Genomic DNA, 18,670 nt, shown 5'->3' with positions numbered 1-18,670 from the left:
TGGGTGATTGTTTTCTGTTTAGTTGTTTCCCTGACAGAACTGTGCGCTTTCGTTTTCTCCGTTTGTCATTTTGTTTGAGTGTTTTTTTTGTGAACATTAAATATGAACAATTTCCACGCTGCGCTTTGGTCTCATTCCAATGACGATCGTTACAGATGGAGAGGTCTTGGGATTGTGCAGGCCTTCCCGGGAGGGGAAGCTTGCAGAGAGGAGTGTGGATCACAGTCATTCCACATCTTCACTCAAGAGAACATTTAATGAGGTGCAATGAAGTCTGAAACTAGAAATACATCTAATGGAAAAGAAAAATGTGTCAGTCAAAAATGTAAATGTATAATCATTGGCCAAGTTCAAGAACATAGAATGCAAGGCAATGCACACTTTTTCCTCGTCTCTTAAGAATCTTATATAGAGAATCACATTTAGGCAGTAGTTACTGAATTGAGTTATTCTAAACAACAATTAAACACACTGAGCAAAGTACATACATCTTGGCCTCAAGTAATGAAGCCATTGTCATAGCATCCCAGACATATTCACACAATGAAACCAGAGGAAAGAAATACTTTTTACTTTTAGATTTTATTTCCCCTTCATTTCAATTAATCTACATTGCTTATTTCAATTTGTCTACTTAATAAAAAGATAGTGTTTAAAAATATGGGATATAACGCATTTCTTTTTCTCTGCTTCCTAAATTCAAAACGCAAGCAAACTGGCCACCATCTAAAGATGGTACATATTCTGTACAAATGGTGAAGAACTATAGTGCATCAGCCATAGTGCTGAATCAAACAGACCTCTCCATACATCTAGTGTACCAGACCCCAGGTTGAGTCCTAAATGGTAACCAATTACCTATGTAGTGCACTACTTTTCACCAGCAGAGCACTAAGGGCCCTGGTCAATAGTAATGCACCTCATCTCATCATATTTCCACTGAGGAGCTGTCCTGGGGTCATTTCAAACTCACTGTGTTAAAGCATCATCAGCGTAAGGCTCAGAGCCTATCAACAGGTGTCCAATATTTAGATGGCATTTAGATTGACAGCTGCAATGATAGATAGATGGCCAGATTGCTAGTTTACTAGGCAGTGTGCCTGCTAGACAGATAGATGGACAGCTAGGAATGGCTTAAAGGAGATGGACAGTTGTATGGCAGGAGACAGATAGATACTTAGTTGAAACAGATCAAATGAATCAATATTAACATTGAATTTTAAAACAATTTCCTACAGTGTATTCAACATTCAGTATTAACTTCTTGTACATACTGTATATACAAATAGATGTGCATATGTGTTCTCCATTCTGTAGGCTAGTGCTTGTTTAAGTTTGTTGTTACATATTCAATACAAACCATTTGTTTGTTAGTGTGCTGTCATTGGCTCCCGAGCACAAAGCCAGGCAACAGAAAGATAACCTTTTCTAGAAGTAAAAATCTATAAACTATCTACCAGTGTTGTTGGCAGGAGTGTCACGGTGAACAAGGGCATAACTGTCCCAAACACGACAAGTACTTTTCTCATTCACCTGCTCTCTTCCTCACTCAATCTCTCTCTCACACACACACACATGCACACATGTGCACACGCACGCACGCACGCACACACTCATTTTAGTAACTTTCTCAACATTCCCTGGTTTTCCAGGAATCCTGGTTGGAGGATTCCATATTTCCTTGCTTATTCCTTCACAGTTCCAGGAATCTTCCAACCAGGATTTCAGGAAAACTTGGAAATATTGGGAAAGTTACCGGAATTTTGGTACCCTACACACACACGCGCACACACACACACACACACACACACACACACACACACACACACACACACACACACACACACACACACACACACACACACACACACACACACACACACACACACACACTGAGTTTCAACCTCCTTTACCATACACACTTTGGGCCTCTTAAGAAGGTGGCGAATAGAATACAGACACATACAGACAGTCTCTGTTAACTAACACTATGTGGAATGTTGTGTTGGTAGATCTACGGTTGAAAACACTGAGTTACGGTCTCTGCTGCATTTTAAATATGATCCCAAAACCATAGGGTCTCCCCCTTCCTTCATCTCAACAGACAGGAACAAAGAATTAACAATCAACATAAACCCTAAAACTACATCAGTCCATGATGTTTTGAACGGTCTACTGCTTTTGTCTCATAGTCATTCTCACAATAAGTTGCTCTTCTTTCTTTGGAAATGGCCTGTACACAACAAGTCCAATACATGATTCTTCTTGGATCACATCCGTGTTGTTGTAACTAGATAATGTCTGAATCTGGGTTGTCATCCAGTCACCAGACAAGGACTCTCTGAAAGGGGCAGTTCAACTGATCCAATGGCCACTTGAGTCTTTGATCAATGTTTGTTTTGATGTGTTTCTTTGACAACATCTTATGACTTAAATCGTTTTTCAGATGGCAGGTCTGGGCCAGTCCAGCATTCTCAAACAGCGGCCAGAAGTGTGTTTCCAGACAAGCATTGGAAAGACATGTCTCATACTGAATTTGTCCACTGTTGACATGTTCTTCATTGGACTGACGTAAGCGGAAGGAAAGGGAACTACAGTACGCAGACACCGAAGTGCATACTACTTAGTCGCTGGAAAGCAGGAAGACCCTGACGCCCCTCTAGGGACCAACAACAACCTTCTCATTCTGTCCGTGGCAAAGACTTTATCCGGATTGGATAATATAATTGGCTGGTATGCAATGTGGGAGGTGCTACACTGTCCAGGAGGGGCCGGAGATAGACAGGTGGACAGACAGGAAGTGGACAGGAGAGGAGATGTTAACAGAAGAGGTCTGGAGAGGTTCGGGACAGGAGTGGAAGACTTGTTCTTTTTCCCTCTTCTCCGATTTGGAAACATCACAGAGTGAGAGAAAGACAGGAACAGACAGACAAAGACAGACAGACGGACAGACATCTTATCCTCCACCAGATCTGGAAAGAAAGGAAACAGTGTAAGAGACTAAAAGTTGTAAGGTTGTAAACAAGTTGAGCAGTTGACAGAAGGTGATTGTTGGACTTGGTGGGAGGAGAGTAAACAAGACATGAAATGGTTCTGAAAGAAAACTGCATTCTGGGTGGAATAGGTCATGAGGTGGAGAAGACAAAGGCTGAGACTGATGCCAGAGTTTTGCTGTGCTATATGGAATTAGGTCAGAGGATGAGCTGTGAAATCAGCTGTGAAATTAGGTCAGTGGAGGAATGACGTTTAAGGTCAGAGGTGGGATGATGTCTGATGGGGTCTGAGGCCATGCTGTGAAGAGCTATGGGATGTAGGGGGGTTGAAGGATGTCACCCTGCAGTGTCAGGTCATACCTTCCTCTTCGGATATTCCTTCAACCAGGAAGGAGGAGGAGCAACACATTGGGAGAAGAGACAGGAGGAGAGGAGAAACATCAGTTGCAGTAAGAGACAATGAAAGCTCAACAACAGTAGATTCTGTATAGTGATGACAAAGGCATTTCAAAGTCGCGGTACAGTACCTTGCAAAGGTATTCATCAACCCGTAAAATGGATTTAACTGGCATTCTTTTGTCAACAATCTACACAAAATACTCTGTAATGTCAAAGTGGATGAAATAGTTAACATTTTAAAAAGGTTGATAGAAAATGAAACAACTCAAATATAGCCGATGCGTAAGTATTCAGCTCCCTGAGTCAAGCTGTGAGTCTTTACACACCTGGATTGTGAAATATTAGCTCTGTCAAGAGGTTGGGGATCATGGCTAGACAGCAATTGTCACGATTCCTGGCCACTCAGGAACATTCACTTTCTTCTTGGTAAGCAACCAGTGTACATTTGCCCTTGTGTTGTAGGTTATTGTCTCGCTGAAAGGTGAATTCCTCTCCCAGTGTCTGGTGTAAAGCAGACTGAAGCAGGTTTCCCTCTAGGATTTTGTCTGTGCTTAGCTCCATCTCGTTTCTTTTTATCCTGAAAAACTCACCAGTATCCATCATGATGCAGCCACCACGCTTGAAAATAAGGAGGCAGTTACTCAGTCATGTGTTGTGTTGGATTTGCCCCAAACATACGGCTTTGCATTTAGGCCAAAAAGTGCATTCCTTTGCAGTATTACTTTAGTGCCTTGTTGCATGTTTTGGAATAATTTTGATTGTGTATATTGGTATTCTTCTTTTCACCCTGTCATTTAGGTCAGTAATTGTGGAGTCACTACAATGTTGTTGACCCATCTTCAGTTTTCTCCCATCAATGCCATTGAATTCTGTAACTGTTTTAAAATCACCACCGGCCTCATGGTAACATCCCTGAGCAGTTTCATTCCTGTCCTGCAGCTCAGTTCAGAAGGACGACTGTATGTTTGATGTGTCTGGGTGGTTTCATACATCACCCACAGCATAATTATTAACTTGACCATGCTTAAAGAGAGATTCAATGTCTGATTTGTTATTGTTCCACATCCACCAATCGCTGCCCTTCTTTATGAGGCTTTATAAAAGCTCCCTGGTCTTTGTAGTTCAATCTGTGCTTGAAATTCAATACTTGACTGAGGGATAATACATACATATGTGGTATGTATGGGGGACAGAGGAAGGGTTGGTCACTCAATCATGTCAACCCCTATTATTTGTAGCTTATGTGATTTGTTAAGAGACATTTTACTCCTGAACTCCTTTAGGCTTGCTTAAAGAAAGGGGTTGAATACTTAGGCAAGAACTAGATTTGATCACATTTCTATAAATCATATTTTTATTATTTTTAATTCTTCCACTTTGACATTAGAGTATTTTGAGTAGATTGATGACCAAAAGTTACAATCACATCAATTTTAATCCCACTTTGTAACACAATAACATTTGAAGAAATTCAAGGGGTCTGAATAGTTTTTGCAAGGCACTGTATAAAGCCTATTCAAAGTGATGTTTAGTAGACGTTGTTGTCCCACTGCTCACTCCGACTACAAGATTTTTTACAACTTTTTTCATACTCAAATTAATGATGTTGTAATTAGGGCTGGCACAATTACCGTATAACTGACGATTATGGATGAAGGCCATCATGAAATGCAATAACTATCATAACAAACAAAAAAATGTGTGTGTGTGTGGAACGAACAGCTAACTGAAAGATAGCCGGGGATTCGTGCGGTAGAGTCCGTTTCCACGGTATCGTGGGCTCTTAACAACGTGATGAAACTTTGTTGCGCCTTGACGAAACAAGCAAGGTGTTGTAGCGAACAAGTCTTTGGTTGCCTAGGCAACTCCCGCTTCCCTGCAGCAGCACATGCAGTCAGGAGCGGAGGAGAAAATGTGCGTCTTAAAAAACGTTGCTATTCAAACGATTATGAAGGTGACTGCAGTCATTTGGCTGACTAATAACCGTCATCCAAAAATCCATGACCGTCACCGCCGTAGTTGTAATAAAAAAAATTATTGTTTGTTCAAATGAGTGTACAGCTTACCACCACAAGAAGATATTGTAGAAGATATTTAACCGACCACATTAATATTGACACAGATCATGCACACATGCACACACATTTACCCCTGTCCCCAAAAGGATTACTCATTATTCCCAGCAAAATATGAACTATTTGGAGAAATGGATCAAGCAAATTCATCTTGATGAACCAGACAAAGAAATGTAACACACATTTGATCATTCTTGATGCAAGTGATGACAGGGAAGTGATATAATCCTTTTGGATCAGAGACTAAGGAGTGAACAGGAATTAGCAGGCCAGGCATGCACACAGCTAGGGCTCTCCAGAGACAGCCACTGCAGCGAGGGCACTTTGGTTAGGGCACTACTGAGTGGGCATTACTGAGCGGACACTACTTTAAAGATACTCCCAAATGAAGCGCTGCACTAAGGAGAGGCATCAAAGAATGAACACTCCACGGGAGGCTTCAAAGAGAACCAAAACGGTTTGGGAACTTCATAGGAGACTACAGGGGAACTGTCCACTCCTGTCCCCGGTAGGAGAGCTGGGTTGGAGCCAGTCTGAAGGTGTGAAGGGGAGGCATCTCTTTCTCTCCCTGGAGAGATGTATGGAGGAGGTCAGGGTTCAATTCTACCAGATCTTACAAAGTGAAGTATCAGAGGTACCAGCCCGATACTCATACTAAATATCTCCATATGTTTCAAAGCAATTGGATGGTGAACTCAACCCATGTGTCCCCACCGTTGGTGGGGCAATGAGTTGCAAAGTGGGTGAATTCGTTTTTTTTGGAGGGGTGTGAGTGGGGGCCTTGGGGAGAAGCAGACAGGTACACAGAGGCATGCCAGAACTCTTACTTAAATCCCCATCCTGTCCCCCCTAGGACTATAGCTGCCAGAAGAATAGCACCTGCGATGGACCCTATTATGATATTGGTGCCACTGGGACCTGCGCAGAGGAAGGAGTAGGGAGGAGGGGTGCGGAGGGGAACACAACAACACCACCAAAAACACACGTCAGAGGACAGCATCAACACCACACATCAACAACATCAACATCCGGAGAGAGAGAGAGAGAGAGAGAGAGAGAGAGAGAGAGAGAGAGAGAGAGAGAGAGAGAGAGAGAGAGAGAGAGAAAAGACACCCAAAGAAAGAGAGTAGGAAAGAGAAAGAGAGAATAAGAAATGACATGGGGTGGAGGAAGGCGGAGCGCGTGGGAGAGCGAGGGGAGATCAGGGAGGCGACAGTTAAGAAAGGAGGGTGTTTTTATTCCTTCTTTCTCATCCCCCTCTCTTGCTCTTTCAGCTGGACACCCTCTTGCTTAGGATGCGTTTGGTTTTTGGGGGCCTATGAGCCCTGTCTCAATGGAAAGGGGAAGGGGATACCTAGTCAGTTGCACAACTGAATGTATTCAACCGAAATGTGCCTTCCGCATTTAACGCAACCCCTCTGAATCAGATACAGACTGGAAGATAGGAAGGAAGACACTTGAAGATAGAAGCCAGGTGTCTGTAACTTATAGAAACACCCACACAAACACACAGACACACACATACAGTATATGCACACATGTACACATTCAGCATACACATTCACACACTAACTCACTCACACATGTGGACACAGTGTCAGTCAGTTTCCCTGACTTTACTCCACTGCCCTTTCACCCAAAGCAGGACTAAGGCAATAGCTATTGGAAAAGCTAGACTATAGCCACCCAAAACTCCATATATGTACACAAAGAGATAAAGTGATGGTAGACAGACAATGAGAGGGATACGAGGAGAACAGGCAGACAAACAGACAGAGAGAGAGAAACACACACACACAGACAGACAGAGGAGCTTTGGACCTTTCTTCTCCGTGTTGGCAGGCGGCGTGGGGTCAGGGATGGGGTCAAAGACACTGCAGTCCTTCCCGGTGTAGTCCCTGTCACAGATACACTTCACCTCGTTACTGCATGTCTGAGAGAGAACGAGAAACAGACCGATTAAAACAAAGGAGAACATCAACCGGTCACTGTAGTCAAGTTGAGAATGTTCACTTTTGAAAACACAAACCCAACAAGCTAGCATCCCTCTATTTAAATGCAGGCCTGCGTGGTGGTGTGGTCCCTGTGTGTCTCCTCACCCCGTGGTCAGAGCAGGTGCGTCCCAGCGTGGAGCCGGAGCAGGTGCTGAGGTTGAAGGCTGCCACGGGGAGACAGCGGCGCTCCAGACACATCATGTTGGGGCCGCACGGCGTACCGTCCTCCACGTAGCCCAGGTCTGACCCATCCTCCAGCAGGACATGGCCCCCTCTGGACACACAGATGGGAGAGGAGGAAGAGTAGAGAGGAGATGACAAAAAAGAGAGGAGAAAAAAGGAGGAGAGGGAGGGAGAAGAGGAGGAGGAGGAGGAGGAGGAGGAGGAGGAGGAGGAGGAGGAGGAGGAGGAGGACGAGAAGGAGGAGGAGGGAGAGGAGGAGGAGGAGTTGAGAGGAGGGGGAGAGGCGACGAGGGATAAATTAATCAATTCATCTATTCTGTTCAATCTATGAAAGCCTCCCAAACACAAACAATAAAGGGGTAGAAAGGTACAACCCACCGGCAGTCCAGGTACTTGTTCTGGTGGTATATTGTAAGGCTGGTGACTTCCCCCTCCAGATCCCCAAACTTTGGCTTCACCGTCATATTGATACAGAACAGGAAACCACAAAGCACATCCCTGAGAGAACGAGACAGAGAGAGAGGGAGAAAGAGAGAAAGAGAGAGAGAGAGAGGAGAGAGAGAGGGGGGGGAGCAAGAGAGAGAGGGTGAGATGGTGAGAGAGAGTGAGAGAGAGAGAGAGAGAGAGAGAGAGAGAGAGAAAGAGAGAGAGAGAGAAAGAGAGAGAGAGAGAGTGAGAGAGCGAGGAGAGAGAGAGGGGGGGAGCAAGAGAGAGAGGGTGAGATGGTGAGAGAGAGAGAGAGAGAGAGAGAGAGAGAGAGAGAGAGAGAGAGAGAGAGAGAGAGAGAGAGAGAGAGAGAGAGAGAGAGAGAGAGAGAGAGAGAGAGAGAGAGAGAGAGAGAGAGAGAGAGAGAGAGAGAGAGAGAGAGAGAGAGAGAGAGAGAGAGAGAGAGAGAGAGAGAGAGAGAGAGAGAGAGGAAATAAGATGGGGGAGAAAAACCTTAATAATAATAATAATAAACAAAACTCAGGTCATGTCTATGGTGTAATAATGAGTCATGTGATAGAAGGCTCACGGCTTGTTGCACTGCAGCCATCCCTGGCCCTCAGGACTCCGCCCACAGTTGCCCTTCTCTGTGCCCTCTGCATTCAGCTTCTCATAGCAGAAGCGGTCTGCTGAATCTGAGACAGCACACACAACACAACACACATTAGATCCATATCACCGCCATCTGTAACTCAGATGCAGTTGCATATCAGTCCACAAGATGGCATACAACTGTCATGGGCATAGCCATAGAAACAGTACCAATACATGACTACAGGCAAGTGAGCAATTCAGGGGTGTGAAAGACATTCAAGAAATTAATTAATCATTAATACTTACTGTAGCCCCAAAGTCCCTTACACTGGCCATCGAGAGTCCTGCACCGACCACTATAACAACGACCCTGAGTGAGAGAGAGAGCGAGAGACAGAGAGAAATAGAGAGAGAGAGAGAGAGAGAGAGAGAGAGAGAGAGAGAAAGAGTAAGAGAGGGAGGGAGAGAGAGAGAGAACAAGAGAGGGAGGGAGAGAGACAGGAGGAGAGGGAGGAGAGAGAGAGAGCAAGAAATGGAGGGAGAGAGAGCGCAAGAGAGAGAGAGAGAGCAAGAGATGGAGGGAGAGAGAGCGAGAGAGAGCGAGAGAGAGACAGGAAGATGAAAACAAAGGATAACAGCAGGACAGACACATCTCAACAACACACTGACTGCAGAGCAAAACCCCATTCAAACAAAGGTGTCTCTTACCTGACTAGTGTCACACATGTATCCATCCAGCTTGTGCACATTATGAGGGCACTGCAACAGGAGAAAATGACATACAGTATGGTTTACTTCAGACCAACTCATGCTCCTCAAAGACTCCATCTCCCAACATGCACCAAGGTAATAGTGTAGTGTAGAGTACAGTACCTGGCTGGAGTCTCCTGTGCAGCTCTCTGGGATGTCACAGTCATTCACAGCCTGTCTGCAAACTGCTCCTCTCAGCTCATACTGACACACAAGAACACAAGAATGACCTCTTCCTGTCAAAAGAGGTGGACCGTGTAGTAGCACCAACAGACTCTTAATAGTCAAGATCGTATGATTTTATTATTAAAACTGTGTGCGATTCTTAATAAAAACATTTAGTAATGAAATGTTTGGTAATGAATGAGTTAAATCCTGAAGAGGCACAAGCCTCCATAGAGTGGACTAGCTAGTGTGATGAGTAATATCTAAATGAAGCGGTGGTGGTAGTGGAGTAGAGGTACTCACCCTGCACCCACTGCAGCACAGTCCACTACTGCACATGGCATCGTGGGTCAGGGTACACTTCTTACAGCACGCCCCTCCACTGCGGGCACACTCCTACAGACAAACACACACAGTCACTGAGACTTTTCCTCATACCAACAAGTATCACCATGACAGTGTCTGTCTCAAATGGAACCCTAGTACCTTTAAAGTGCCCTGCTTTTAACCAGGGCCCATAGTGCCTTGGTCAAAAGCAGTGCACAATATAGGGAATATGGTGTCATTGGAGACGCAGGCAGAAGCTCCATTCATACTGGAGGGTTCTGGTTCCTCATCATGTATGGGTTACAGTTCCTTAGGGCTAGTCCCCTTTTTTCTCCACTTCCTGTCTGAATGATGTGCCCAAAGTAAACTGCCTGTATCTCAGGCCCTGAAGCCAGGATATGCATATAATTAGTACCATTGGAAAGAAAACCCTTTGAAGTTTGTAGAAATGTTAGAATAATGTAGGGGAATATAACACAATAGATATGGTAGGAGAACATCCAAAGAAAAACCAACTGGAAATCGTTTTGTTGTTGTTGAGAGACCATCCTCTTAGAAATGCCAGAGTAAGGTCATATTGAAAATCCCTGGATGCAATTCCTATAGCTTCCACAGGGTGACATCAGTCTATGTTCAAGGTTTCAGGCTTGTAACTTCAAAATCGAATAAGAAATATCAGTTTTAGTAGTGGGACACAGTCTTGTAAATTCGTGTTTGCGCACGTCATGAAGACATTACGCACCTGCTAAAAGCGGTTTCCTATTGAACATACTTCTTTCTAAAAATAAATATTATAGTTTTTATTTATTTATTTTTTGAATTTGACCCCTTTTTCGTGGTATCCAATTGTTTTTTAGTAGCTACTATCTTGTCTCATCGCGACAACTCCCGTACGGGCTCGGGAGAGACGAAGGTTGAAAGTCATGCGTCCTCCGATACACAACCCAACCAAGCTGCACTGCTTCTTAACATAGCGCCCATCCAACCCGGAAGCCAGCCGCACCAATGTGTCGGAGGAAACACTGTGCACCTGGCAGACCTTGGTTAGCGCGCACTGCGCCCGGTCTGCCACAGGAGTCGCTGGTGCGCGAAGAGACAAGGACATCCCTACGGGCCAAGCCCTCCCTAACCCAGACGATGCTAGGCCAATTGTGCGTCGCCCAACGGACCTCCCGGTCACATAAATATTATAGTTTGATTGCATTTTTGGGTATCTGAGGAGTAAATGGAAACGCATTTTGACTTGTTGAAACAAAGTTTAGGGGTAGATTTTTGGATTCCTTTCTCTGCATGTTGAACAAGTGGATTACTCAAATCGCTGGCGACAACTAAACTGACTTTTTTGGGATATAAAGAAGGATTTTATCTAACAAAACATGTTATAGCTGAGACCCTTTGGATGACAAATCAGAGGAAGATTTTCAAAAAGTAATGTGGGGCGCCAACCTCAAACAGTCGCATGGCATGTTTTCGCTGTAATAGCTACTGTAAATAGGACAGTGCAGTTAGATTAACAAGAACTTAATCTTTCAACTTGACTTTCAGACACTTATATGTACATAAATGTTCAAAATCCATAGTATTTATGATATTTAAAAAAAAAATTGCGCTCACTCCAGTTAGCGGGACTCCTATCCCTAAGAAGTGTTAAAGAGACTCTCACCAGCTGAGACCCACAGTCACACTCCTCCCCTGTCTCCACGAAGCCGTTCCCACATTCAGGAGGGTCCAACAGCTGATAGAGAGATGGAGGGATAGAGGGAGAGGAGAACAGATGGAGGGAGAGACAACAGACAAGTAGGATGGGAGGACAAAAAGAGGGGAAGAAGGGAAAAGAGAAGGTCGTAAAGAAGAGGAAATTAGAGATAATCAAGGATGGGCACAGAGCTGTATGTAAATATCTAATATGGAGAAATGAGGACATTGGGATAATTAATTAGGCTATATATAACAACACTCCTGGGACCTTCAGCTTACACTCCACTCCCCACTAGAACATCAGGCTAGGCCAGCCTCCCACATCCCTCACCCACACCAACCTCACCTTGTTGGGCTTGTTGAAGAGGCAGCTCCCGCCCCCCTGGAGCAAGAACTGGATGTACTCATCAACACTGCAGCGAGAGAACTTTCTGGGCAGGTAATATCTGTGCACACAAAACAAGCACACGCACACATACACAGATGCAGGGAGAGAGAAAAGAGAGAGAGAGAGAGATAAAATGGTCAAAGCCTATGATGCCAAATCAAATGTGACAATTTTTTCAGCAATTTTGCAATCTGACTCAAATGTTACCATCTGTGGTAAAAACAAACCTGCTAATTGTAGTAGATGGATTTGACAATAGCTTGACAATAGCTTATCAAATCACCATTGTACCATCTGGTAATACCAGACTGGTATTGAATAACCGGAAGCCAAACGCTTGTGAGCACATTGTGTGTTCTGTAGACTGATGTACTGTATGTACAGTATATGTATTCCTAATGTCAATTTTTACCCAGTGTCTTCCATGATACAACCAAGCCAAGAATCAGGACATCTGCAGTCTCCTGAGAGAGATGGAGAGAGGGAGGGAAAAGAATAAAAGGAGGGTGAAAGAGGGAGTGAAAAGTCAAAGTGAAAAAATGAGATGGTTAATGCCATTCGTCTTGACTAGAAGGAACTTACATTAATTTACTGAGGTAAATCCTTGAGAAAAAAATACAATTATTTCACAAGTAAGTTTGAAATAAACTCAATCCAACGCTGCCTGTGCCACTCCATCCATCCCTTCCTTCCTCCTTTTACTGAATCCATGGGCTGCTGTCTCCTGTCTCTACCTCTCGCTTAATCTTTACACTATCTGTACCTGTTCCCTCTCTCTCTCTCTCTCTCTCTCTCTCTCTCTCTCTCTCTCTCTCTCTCTCTCTCTCTGTCCCTCTCCTCTCTCTCTCTCTCTCTCTCTCTCTCTCTCTCTCTCTCTCTCTCTCTCTCTCTCTCTCTCTCTCTCTCTCTCTCTCTCTCTCTCCCTCTCTTTCTTCCTCTCTCTCTCTCTCTCTCTCTTTCTTCCTCTCTCTCTCTCTCTCTCTCTCTCTCTCTCTCTCTCTCTCTCTCTCTCTCTCTCTCTCTCTTCTTTTTCTTCCTCTCTCTCTCTCTCTCTCTCTCTCTCTCTGTCCCTCCCCTCTCTCTCTCTCTCTCTCTCTCTCTCTCTCTCTGTCCCTCCCTCTCTCTCTCTCTCTCTCTCTCTCTCTCTCTCTCTCTCTTTCTTCTCTCTCTCTCTCTCTCTCTCTCTCTCTCTCTCTCTCTCTCTCTCTCTCTCTCTCTCTCTCTCTCTTTCTTCCCCTCTCTCTCTCTCTCTCTCTCTCTCTCTCTCTCTCTCTCTCTCTCTCTCTCTCTCTCTCTCTCTCTCTCTCTCTCTCTCTCTCTCTCTCTCTCCCTCTCTCTCCCTCTCTCTCTCTCCCCTCTCTCTCTCTCTCTCTCTCTCTCTCTCTCTCTCTCTCTCTCTCTCTCTCTCTCTCTCTCTCTCTCTCTTTCTTCCTCTCTCTCCCCTTCCTTCCTTCCTTCATTCCTTCCTTTATTCCTTCCTCCCTTCCACCCTCCCGCCCTCCCTCCCGCCATCATGCCATCACCCATAGCTCTGTGTATACAGGACAGTACAGTAGCTGTGTGTATACAGTACAGTAGCTGTGTGTATACAGGACAGTACAGTAGCTCTGTGTATACAGGACAGTACAGTAGCTGTGTGTATACAGGACAGTACAGTAGCTCTGTGTATACAGGACAGTACAGTAGCTGTGTGTATACAGGACAGTACAGTAGCTGTGTGTATACAGGACAGTACAGTAGCTCTGTGTATACAGGACAGTACAGTAGCTGTGTGTATACAGGACAGTACAGTAGCTGTATGTATACAGTACAGTAGCTGTGTGTATACAGGACAGTACAGTAGCTGTGTGTATACAGGACAGTACAGTAGCTCTGTGTATACAGGACAGTACAGTAGCTGTGTGTATACAGGACAGTACAGTAGCTCTCTCTCTCTCTCTCTCTCTCTCTCTCTCTCTCTCTCTCTCTCTCTCTCTCTCTCTCTCTCTCTCTCTCTCTCTCTCTCTCTCTCTCTCCCTCTCTCTCTCTCTCTCTCTCTCTCTCTCTCTCTCTCTCTCTCTCTCTCTCTCTCTCTCTCTTTCTTCCTCTCTCTCCCCTTCCCTTCCCTTTCTTCCTTCATTCCTTCCTTTATTCCTTCCTCCCTTCCACCCTCCCGCCCTCCCTCCCGCCATCATGCCATCACCCATCCCCCTGCTCTGATCGTCCTTACCCGCAGAGCTGCGTATGTTGTTCCACCTCATCCCAATGTTCTGACCCAGACTCTGGCACAGAGTGATGGCCATAGGACCCACATTCCCATACTGGAACACAAACACACACATCCACTCTGTATCAATGGTGTTCTCTTTGACTAAAGTTACACTCCTCACATTCCTCACTGAAGAAACAAAGAAGTCTAAGAAGAGTCATTCTTAAGTGTAGTAGCTGTGTCAGATCCTAAACCATGAGCCTGGACATGAGCCCATTGTTGTGAGTCACAGTCCTTTGAAGCTGAGTAGGAAGCACACAGTTGTCTCTCTTACCTCGTTGATGCCCCCACCTCTGGTGAGAGAGCACACCCCTCCGGTGTAGGCCGTCCCACTGCGACTGCTCTGGAACGTACGCCCCCTGGAGGAAATGGAGGAGAACTGGGGTCAAACCTGGACTAAAGGACCAGGACATATTGTAGTATATATAAACCGGCTGCAACCAGTCAATAATACTGACTTTGTCCAAAATGGCACCCTATTCCTTTTATAGTGCACTCCGTTTGACCAGAGGCCTCTGGTCAAACGCAGTGCACTATTGAGGGAATAGTTTGGCATTTGGGACGCACCCACTGACTGCCCCAGATTAGATACAGGAGCATATCAACCTCCTCTATTTTTCATTTCAGGGGGACATAGACAGGGGGCGCTCACGAGAAGAGGTGCACAACGTCACTTTGCTCCTTAATACTGTCCTTCCTGTACTTCATGAAGTTCTGCAGCGTCGTCAACGGGTCCGTCACCACGGGAACCATGTTGGCCGACGACCAGGTCTCCATGGCAACCAGCACGATGCGTGTGTTCAGCTGTTCCCTATAAATCTGCAGGCCAAAACATACACTGGTGGTATACCCAAATTCATATCTAGGAGCATGGACATCATGAGTAAGATATGCTAGATTGTTATCATAGGCTACAACCTAGCCTATGATTATTGACATGACTTTAACTTTAACAACATAACAATATCATCATAATTGACGATGGGTATCAGTACAAAAGTTAAGTATGGAGTGACAGAGCTCTTACTGCATCAGCCATATTGACCACTGCTTTGGCAAAGTTCCTGGCCTGGGTAGTGGAGCGTCGCAGCTGCACAAACTGCAGACAGACAGCAAACGTTAGGTACAGTGTGTGTGCCCGTCACACACATGCATGGACACGCGGACGAACCAACACACATCAATTATTTTCACAAAAGGCTAAATCACCATTTCATAGTCGTTGACCACCATCAGCTCGATGTATTTGGTCTCTGATTGCACGGTGGGCCTGCGTGGCAGCTGTCTCTTAGAGCGCCTCAGCACCTCACTGACCCGGGGATCCTTCATCTGCTCATCACCATTACCTCTGGCTCTATCCCCCTCACTGTTGTCTGTGCAGTCTGGACACAATACAACACAGAGGACTGAGAAATGACATCAAAGAGCATAGATCTACCAATATCAATGGTAAGTATGAACATCTCATTGGTAGGTATGAACATGAATGATTGTATAAAGGAGAGAGGATGTAGGATGTTGCCAGTACCTTGACAGTCTGGGGATAGTCTGACATCAGGCATCCTACGCACTAGGTGGGCCCCCTCAGACTGGAGAGGAGTCAATGAGACACCAGGACAAAACAATATACTCTTTACTACGTTCCTCCATATTCCTCATCTGCATCCATGTTACTACGAATTAATGAATCAATAACATCAACACTACTCCACAGGGCTATCTATACCCTTATCTCCCAACCACCACACTCTCACCTGATTGGTCCCATCGAAAAGAGGCTCAATCCCATAAGAGAACATCCCATCAGAAAACATACCACTGAGAGAACGAGAGAGAGAGAGAGAGAGAGAGAGAGAGAGAGAGAGAGAGAGAGAGAGAGAGAGAGAGAGGGAGAGACAGAGAGGGAACATGTTCCTTATATATCTGTAAGACTCCCATTGTATAGCAGTGATATTAGTACATGAAGATCAAAGATACCATATAGCTTATCAAAGCCATAGTGCCAGTACTGTACCGAGTCAGTGTGCTGAGGCAAGGTCATTGACAGACAGTTTATAGCTATGGGGAGAGTCTCACCATAAGCCAAGACAGGTGGAGAGAGCTGCCCAGGACTCTGGTAAGCCCCTCAACCTCCCTTGGTAGTAGCAGTGCTCCCCTCCCTGTGAACACAAAGACCATACCATTGTTAATATACAGTCACATGCTCAAGTAAGTCGACTCTGTAGTGGTACACTGGTTTGCAGGTTTCCACACACTGACTGAGGAGGATGGTGTTGCTCATTTCACAGTCCCCTAAAAAACAATATTGAGTCCCCAGGAGTTGTGCTTTAAACAGTTTCTACTTCTATTCCCTCTCTGTCTCTCCCTCTCTTCCTCTCCCCCTCCATTATACTGCTAGCTGTATGTACTATATGTGACCTATTTGTCCTCAACTCTACTCTATTCCACTCTACTCTATTCCACTCTACTCTATTACACGGGCGGCATTCGGTGGTCAACGTCACCGGTCTTCTAGCCATCGCCGCTCCACCTTTCGTTTTCCATTTGTTTTGTCTTGTTTTTCCACACACCTGGTTTAATCCCCTCATTACTCTACGTGTATATTATCCTCTGTTCCCCCATGTCTGTGTGTGTTATTGTTCGTTTGGTATGTGTGTGTCGCTACAGGGTGGTTCCACTCTACTCTATTCCAATCTAATCTATTCCACTCTACTCTATTCCACTCTACTCTATTCCACTCTACTCTATTCCACTCTAATCTATTCCACTCTACTCTATTCCACTCTACTCTATTCCACTCTACTCTATTCCACTCTACTCTATTCCACTCCACTCTATTCCACTCTAATCTATTCCACTCTAATCTATTCCACTCTACTCTATTCCACTCTACTCTATTCCACTCTGCTTTAGCTACCGCTCTGACAATGGAGGGGTCTTCTGTGCAGGGATCTTATAAATAAATCCAACATTATGTTGCTCCACAGTGGGAACAGCTTGGAAGGAACAACATGGAGTGAGAATGCATTGGGCGGGCTAAGAATAAACCTGTATCACAACCGGCCGTGATTGGGAGTTCCCATAGGGCGGAGCACAATTGGCCCAGTGTCGTCCGGGTTTGGCCGGTGTAGGCCGTCATTGTAAATAAGAATTGGTTCTTAACTGACTTGCCTAGTTCAATAAAGGTTAGATAAAAACACAAATTGGAGCAGTGGATGTCAAAGTGTGGAAGAGGAGGACCACACACACGAGACCTCAACACAGATGAAGAAGAGGGCATGCAGCTACAACACTAATGCTCATTCTGAGTAAAACATCTACCTTGGCTGCAACCATCTGAGCCCCATCCTTCATTGGTGTGAAAGAGCTGGCCTATTGTAACACTTAAAATGTTTAAAACAATTCCTTTTAAAACTGCAGAGCAAATAAAACAGTTGGCAGTAAAAACATCCCCCCGGTTGGAGGACTCCCCAAACACTTACACATGGTTAGAAAGACAATGAGAACACAGTAACAACTAACAACACAATTAGCAGGTTGGGGTGTGTGAAACCAGTAATCAGGACACGCTATGGAATGTTTGAATTGAAATGCAAATAAACAGAAATACAAAGACAAGCATATTAGGCTACTTGCGTTGACAGTTATACACTCAGTGGCCTGTTTATTAGGTACACCCATTCTAGTAATAGGTCGGACCGCCCTTTGCCCTCCAGAACAGCCTGAATGATTTGGGGCATGGACACATTGCTCAATTGGTAACAAGGGTCCTAACGTATGCCAGGAATACATTCCCCACACCATTACACCACCGCCACCAGTCTGTACCGTTGACACCAGGCAGGATGGGGCCATGGATTCATGCTGCTTACGCCAAATCCTGACTCTGCCATCAGCATGACACAACATGAACCAGGATTTGAAGGACCAGGCAATGTTTTTCCACTCCTCAATTGTCCAGTGCTGGTGATCGCGTGCCCACTGGAGCCGCTTCTTCTTGTTTTTAACTGACAGGAGTGGAACCCGATGTGGTGAAAAAGACTGACGAGCTGTGTGTTCCAAGATGCCGATCTGTACACCACTGTTGTACTCAGCCGTTATTTGCCTGTTTGTGACCCCTCTGTTAGCGAACCATTCTCCTTCAACCTCTCAACAACGAGCTGTTTTCGCCCATAGGACTGACGCTGACCGGATGTTTTTTGTTTGACGCACCATTATCGGTAAACCCTAGACACTGTCGTGCCTTAAAAGCCCAGGAGGCCGGATGTATCTGAGATACTGGAACCGGCATGCCTGGCACCGGCAATCATGCCACTCAAAGTAGATTAGGTCTCTCATTTTGCCCATTCTAACTTTCAATTGAACAGTAACTGAATGCCTTGATGCCTGTCTGCCTGCTTTATATAGTAAGGGCAGCCACGCGACTCACT

General features: G+C 45.1%; 1 protein-coding gene across 3 annotated transcripts in view; it reads right to left on the bottom strand.

Annotated features, from left to right (window-relative positions):
* Positions 1-237: 237 nt before the first annotated feature.
* The window catches only part of LOC118370449 (disintegrin and metalloproteinase domain-containing protein 11-like), a 31,026-nt gene continuing 12,593 nt past the window's right edge, over positions 238-18,670 (bottom strand). For 2 of the 3 annotated variants that reach the window (XM_052518693.1, XM_052518694.1), the window contains exons 5-25: positions 16,317-16,399; positions 15,995-16,058; positions 15,769-15,829; positions 15,450-15,622; positions 15,268-15,339; positions 14,893-15,059; positions 14,515-14,599; positions 14,202-14,292; positions 12,405-12,456; positions 11,951-12,050; positions 11,570-11,641; positions 9,883-9,975; positions 9,538-9,618; positions 9,373-9,423; positions 8,971-9,034; positions 8,660-8,765; positions 8,023-8,142; positions 7,567-7,735; positions 7,289-7,400; positions 3,354-3,371; positions 238-2,972 (exon numbers count right to left, since the gene is read on the bottom strand). In XM_052518693.1, coding sequence (XP_052374653.1) covers positions 2,620-2,972; positions 3,354-3,371; positions 7,289-7,400; positions 7,567-7,735; positions 8,023-8,142; positions 8,660-8,765; positions 8,971-9,034; positions 9,373-9,423; positions 9,538-9,618; positions 9,883-9,975; positions 11,570-11,641; positions 11,951-12,050; positions 12,405-12,456; positions 14,202-14,292; positions 14,515-14,599; positions 14,893-15,059; positions 15,268-15,339; positions 15,450-15,622; positions 15,769-15,829; positions 15,995-16,058; positions 16,317-16,399 — 2,187 coding nt within the window. In that variant the 3' untranslated portion in view covers positions 238-2,619. Of the gene's footprint in view, positions 2,973-3,353; positions 3,372-6,294; positions 6,386-7,288; positions 7,401-7,566; positions 7,736-8,022; positions 8,143-8,659; positions 8,766-8,970; positions 9,035-9,372; positions 9,424-9,537; positions 9,619-9,882; positions 9,976-11,569; positions 11,642-11,950; positions 12,051-12,404; positions 12,457-14,201; positions 14,293-14,514; positions 14,600-14,892; positions 15,060-15,267; positions 15,340-15,449; positions 15,623-15,768; positions 15,830-15,994; positions 16,059-16,316; positions 16,400-18,670 lie in introns of all 3 variants that reach the window. The other variant, XM_052518695.1, reaches the window with a different exon arrangement.

The sequence above is a fragment of the Oncorhynchus keta genome, chromosome 5 (genome assembly GCF_023373465.1).
Source record: "Oncorhynchus keta strain PuntledgeMale-10-30-2019 chromosome 5, Oket_V2, whole genome shotgun sequence".
Classification (NCBI taxonomy): Eukaryota; Metazoa; Chordata; class Actinopteri; order Salmoniformes; family Salmonidae; genus Oncorhynchus; species Oncorhynchus keta.
This window is presented reverse-complemented; position numbering and strand designations above follow the sequence as displayed.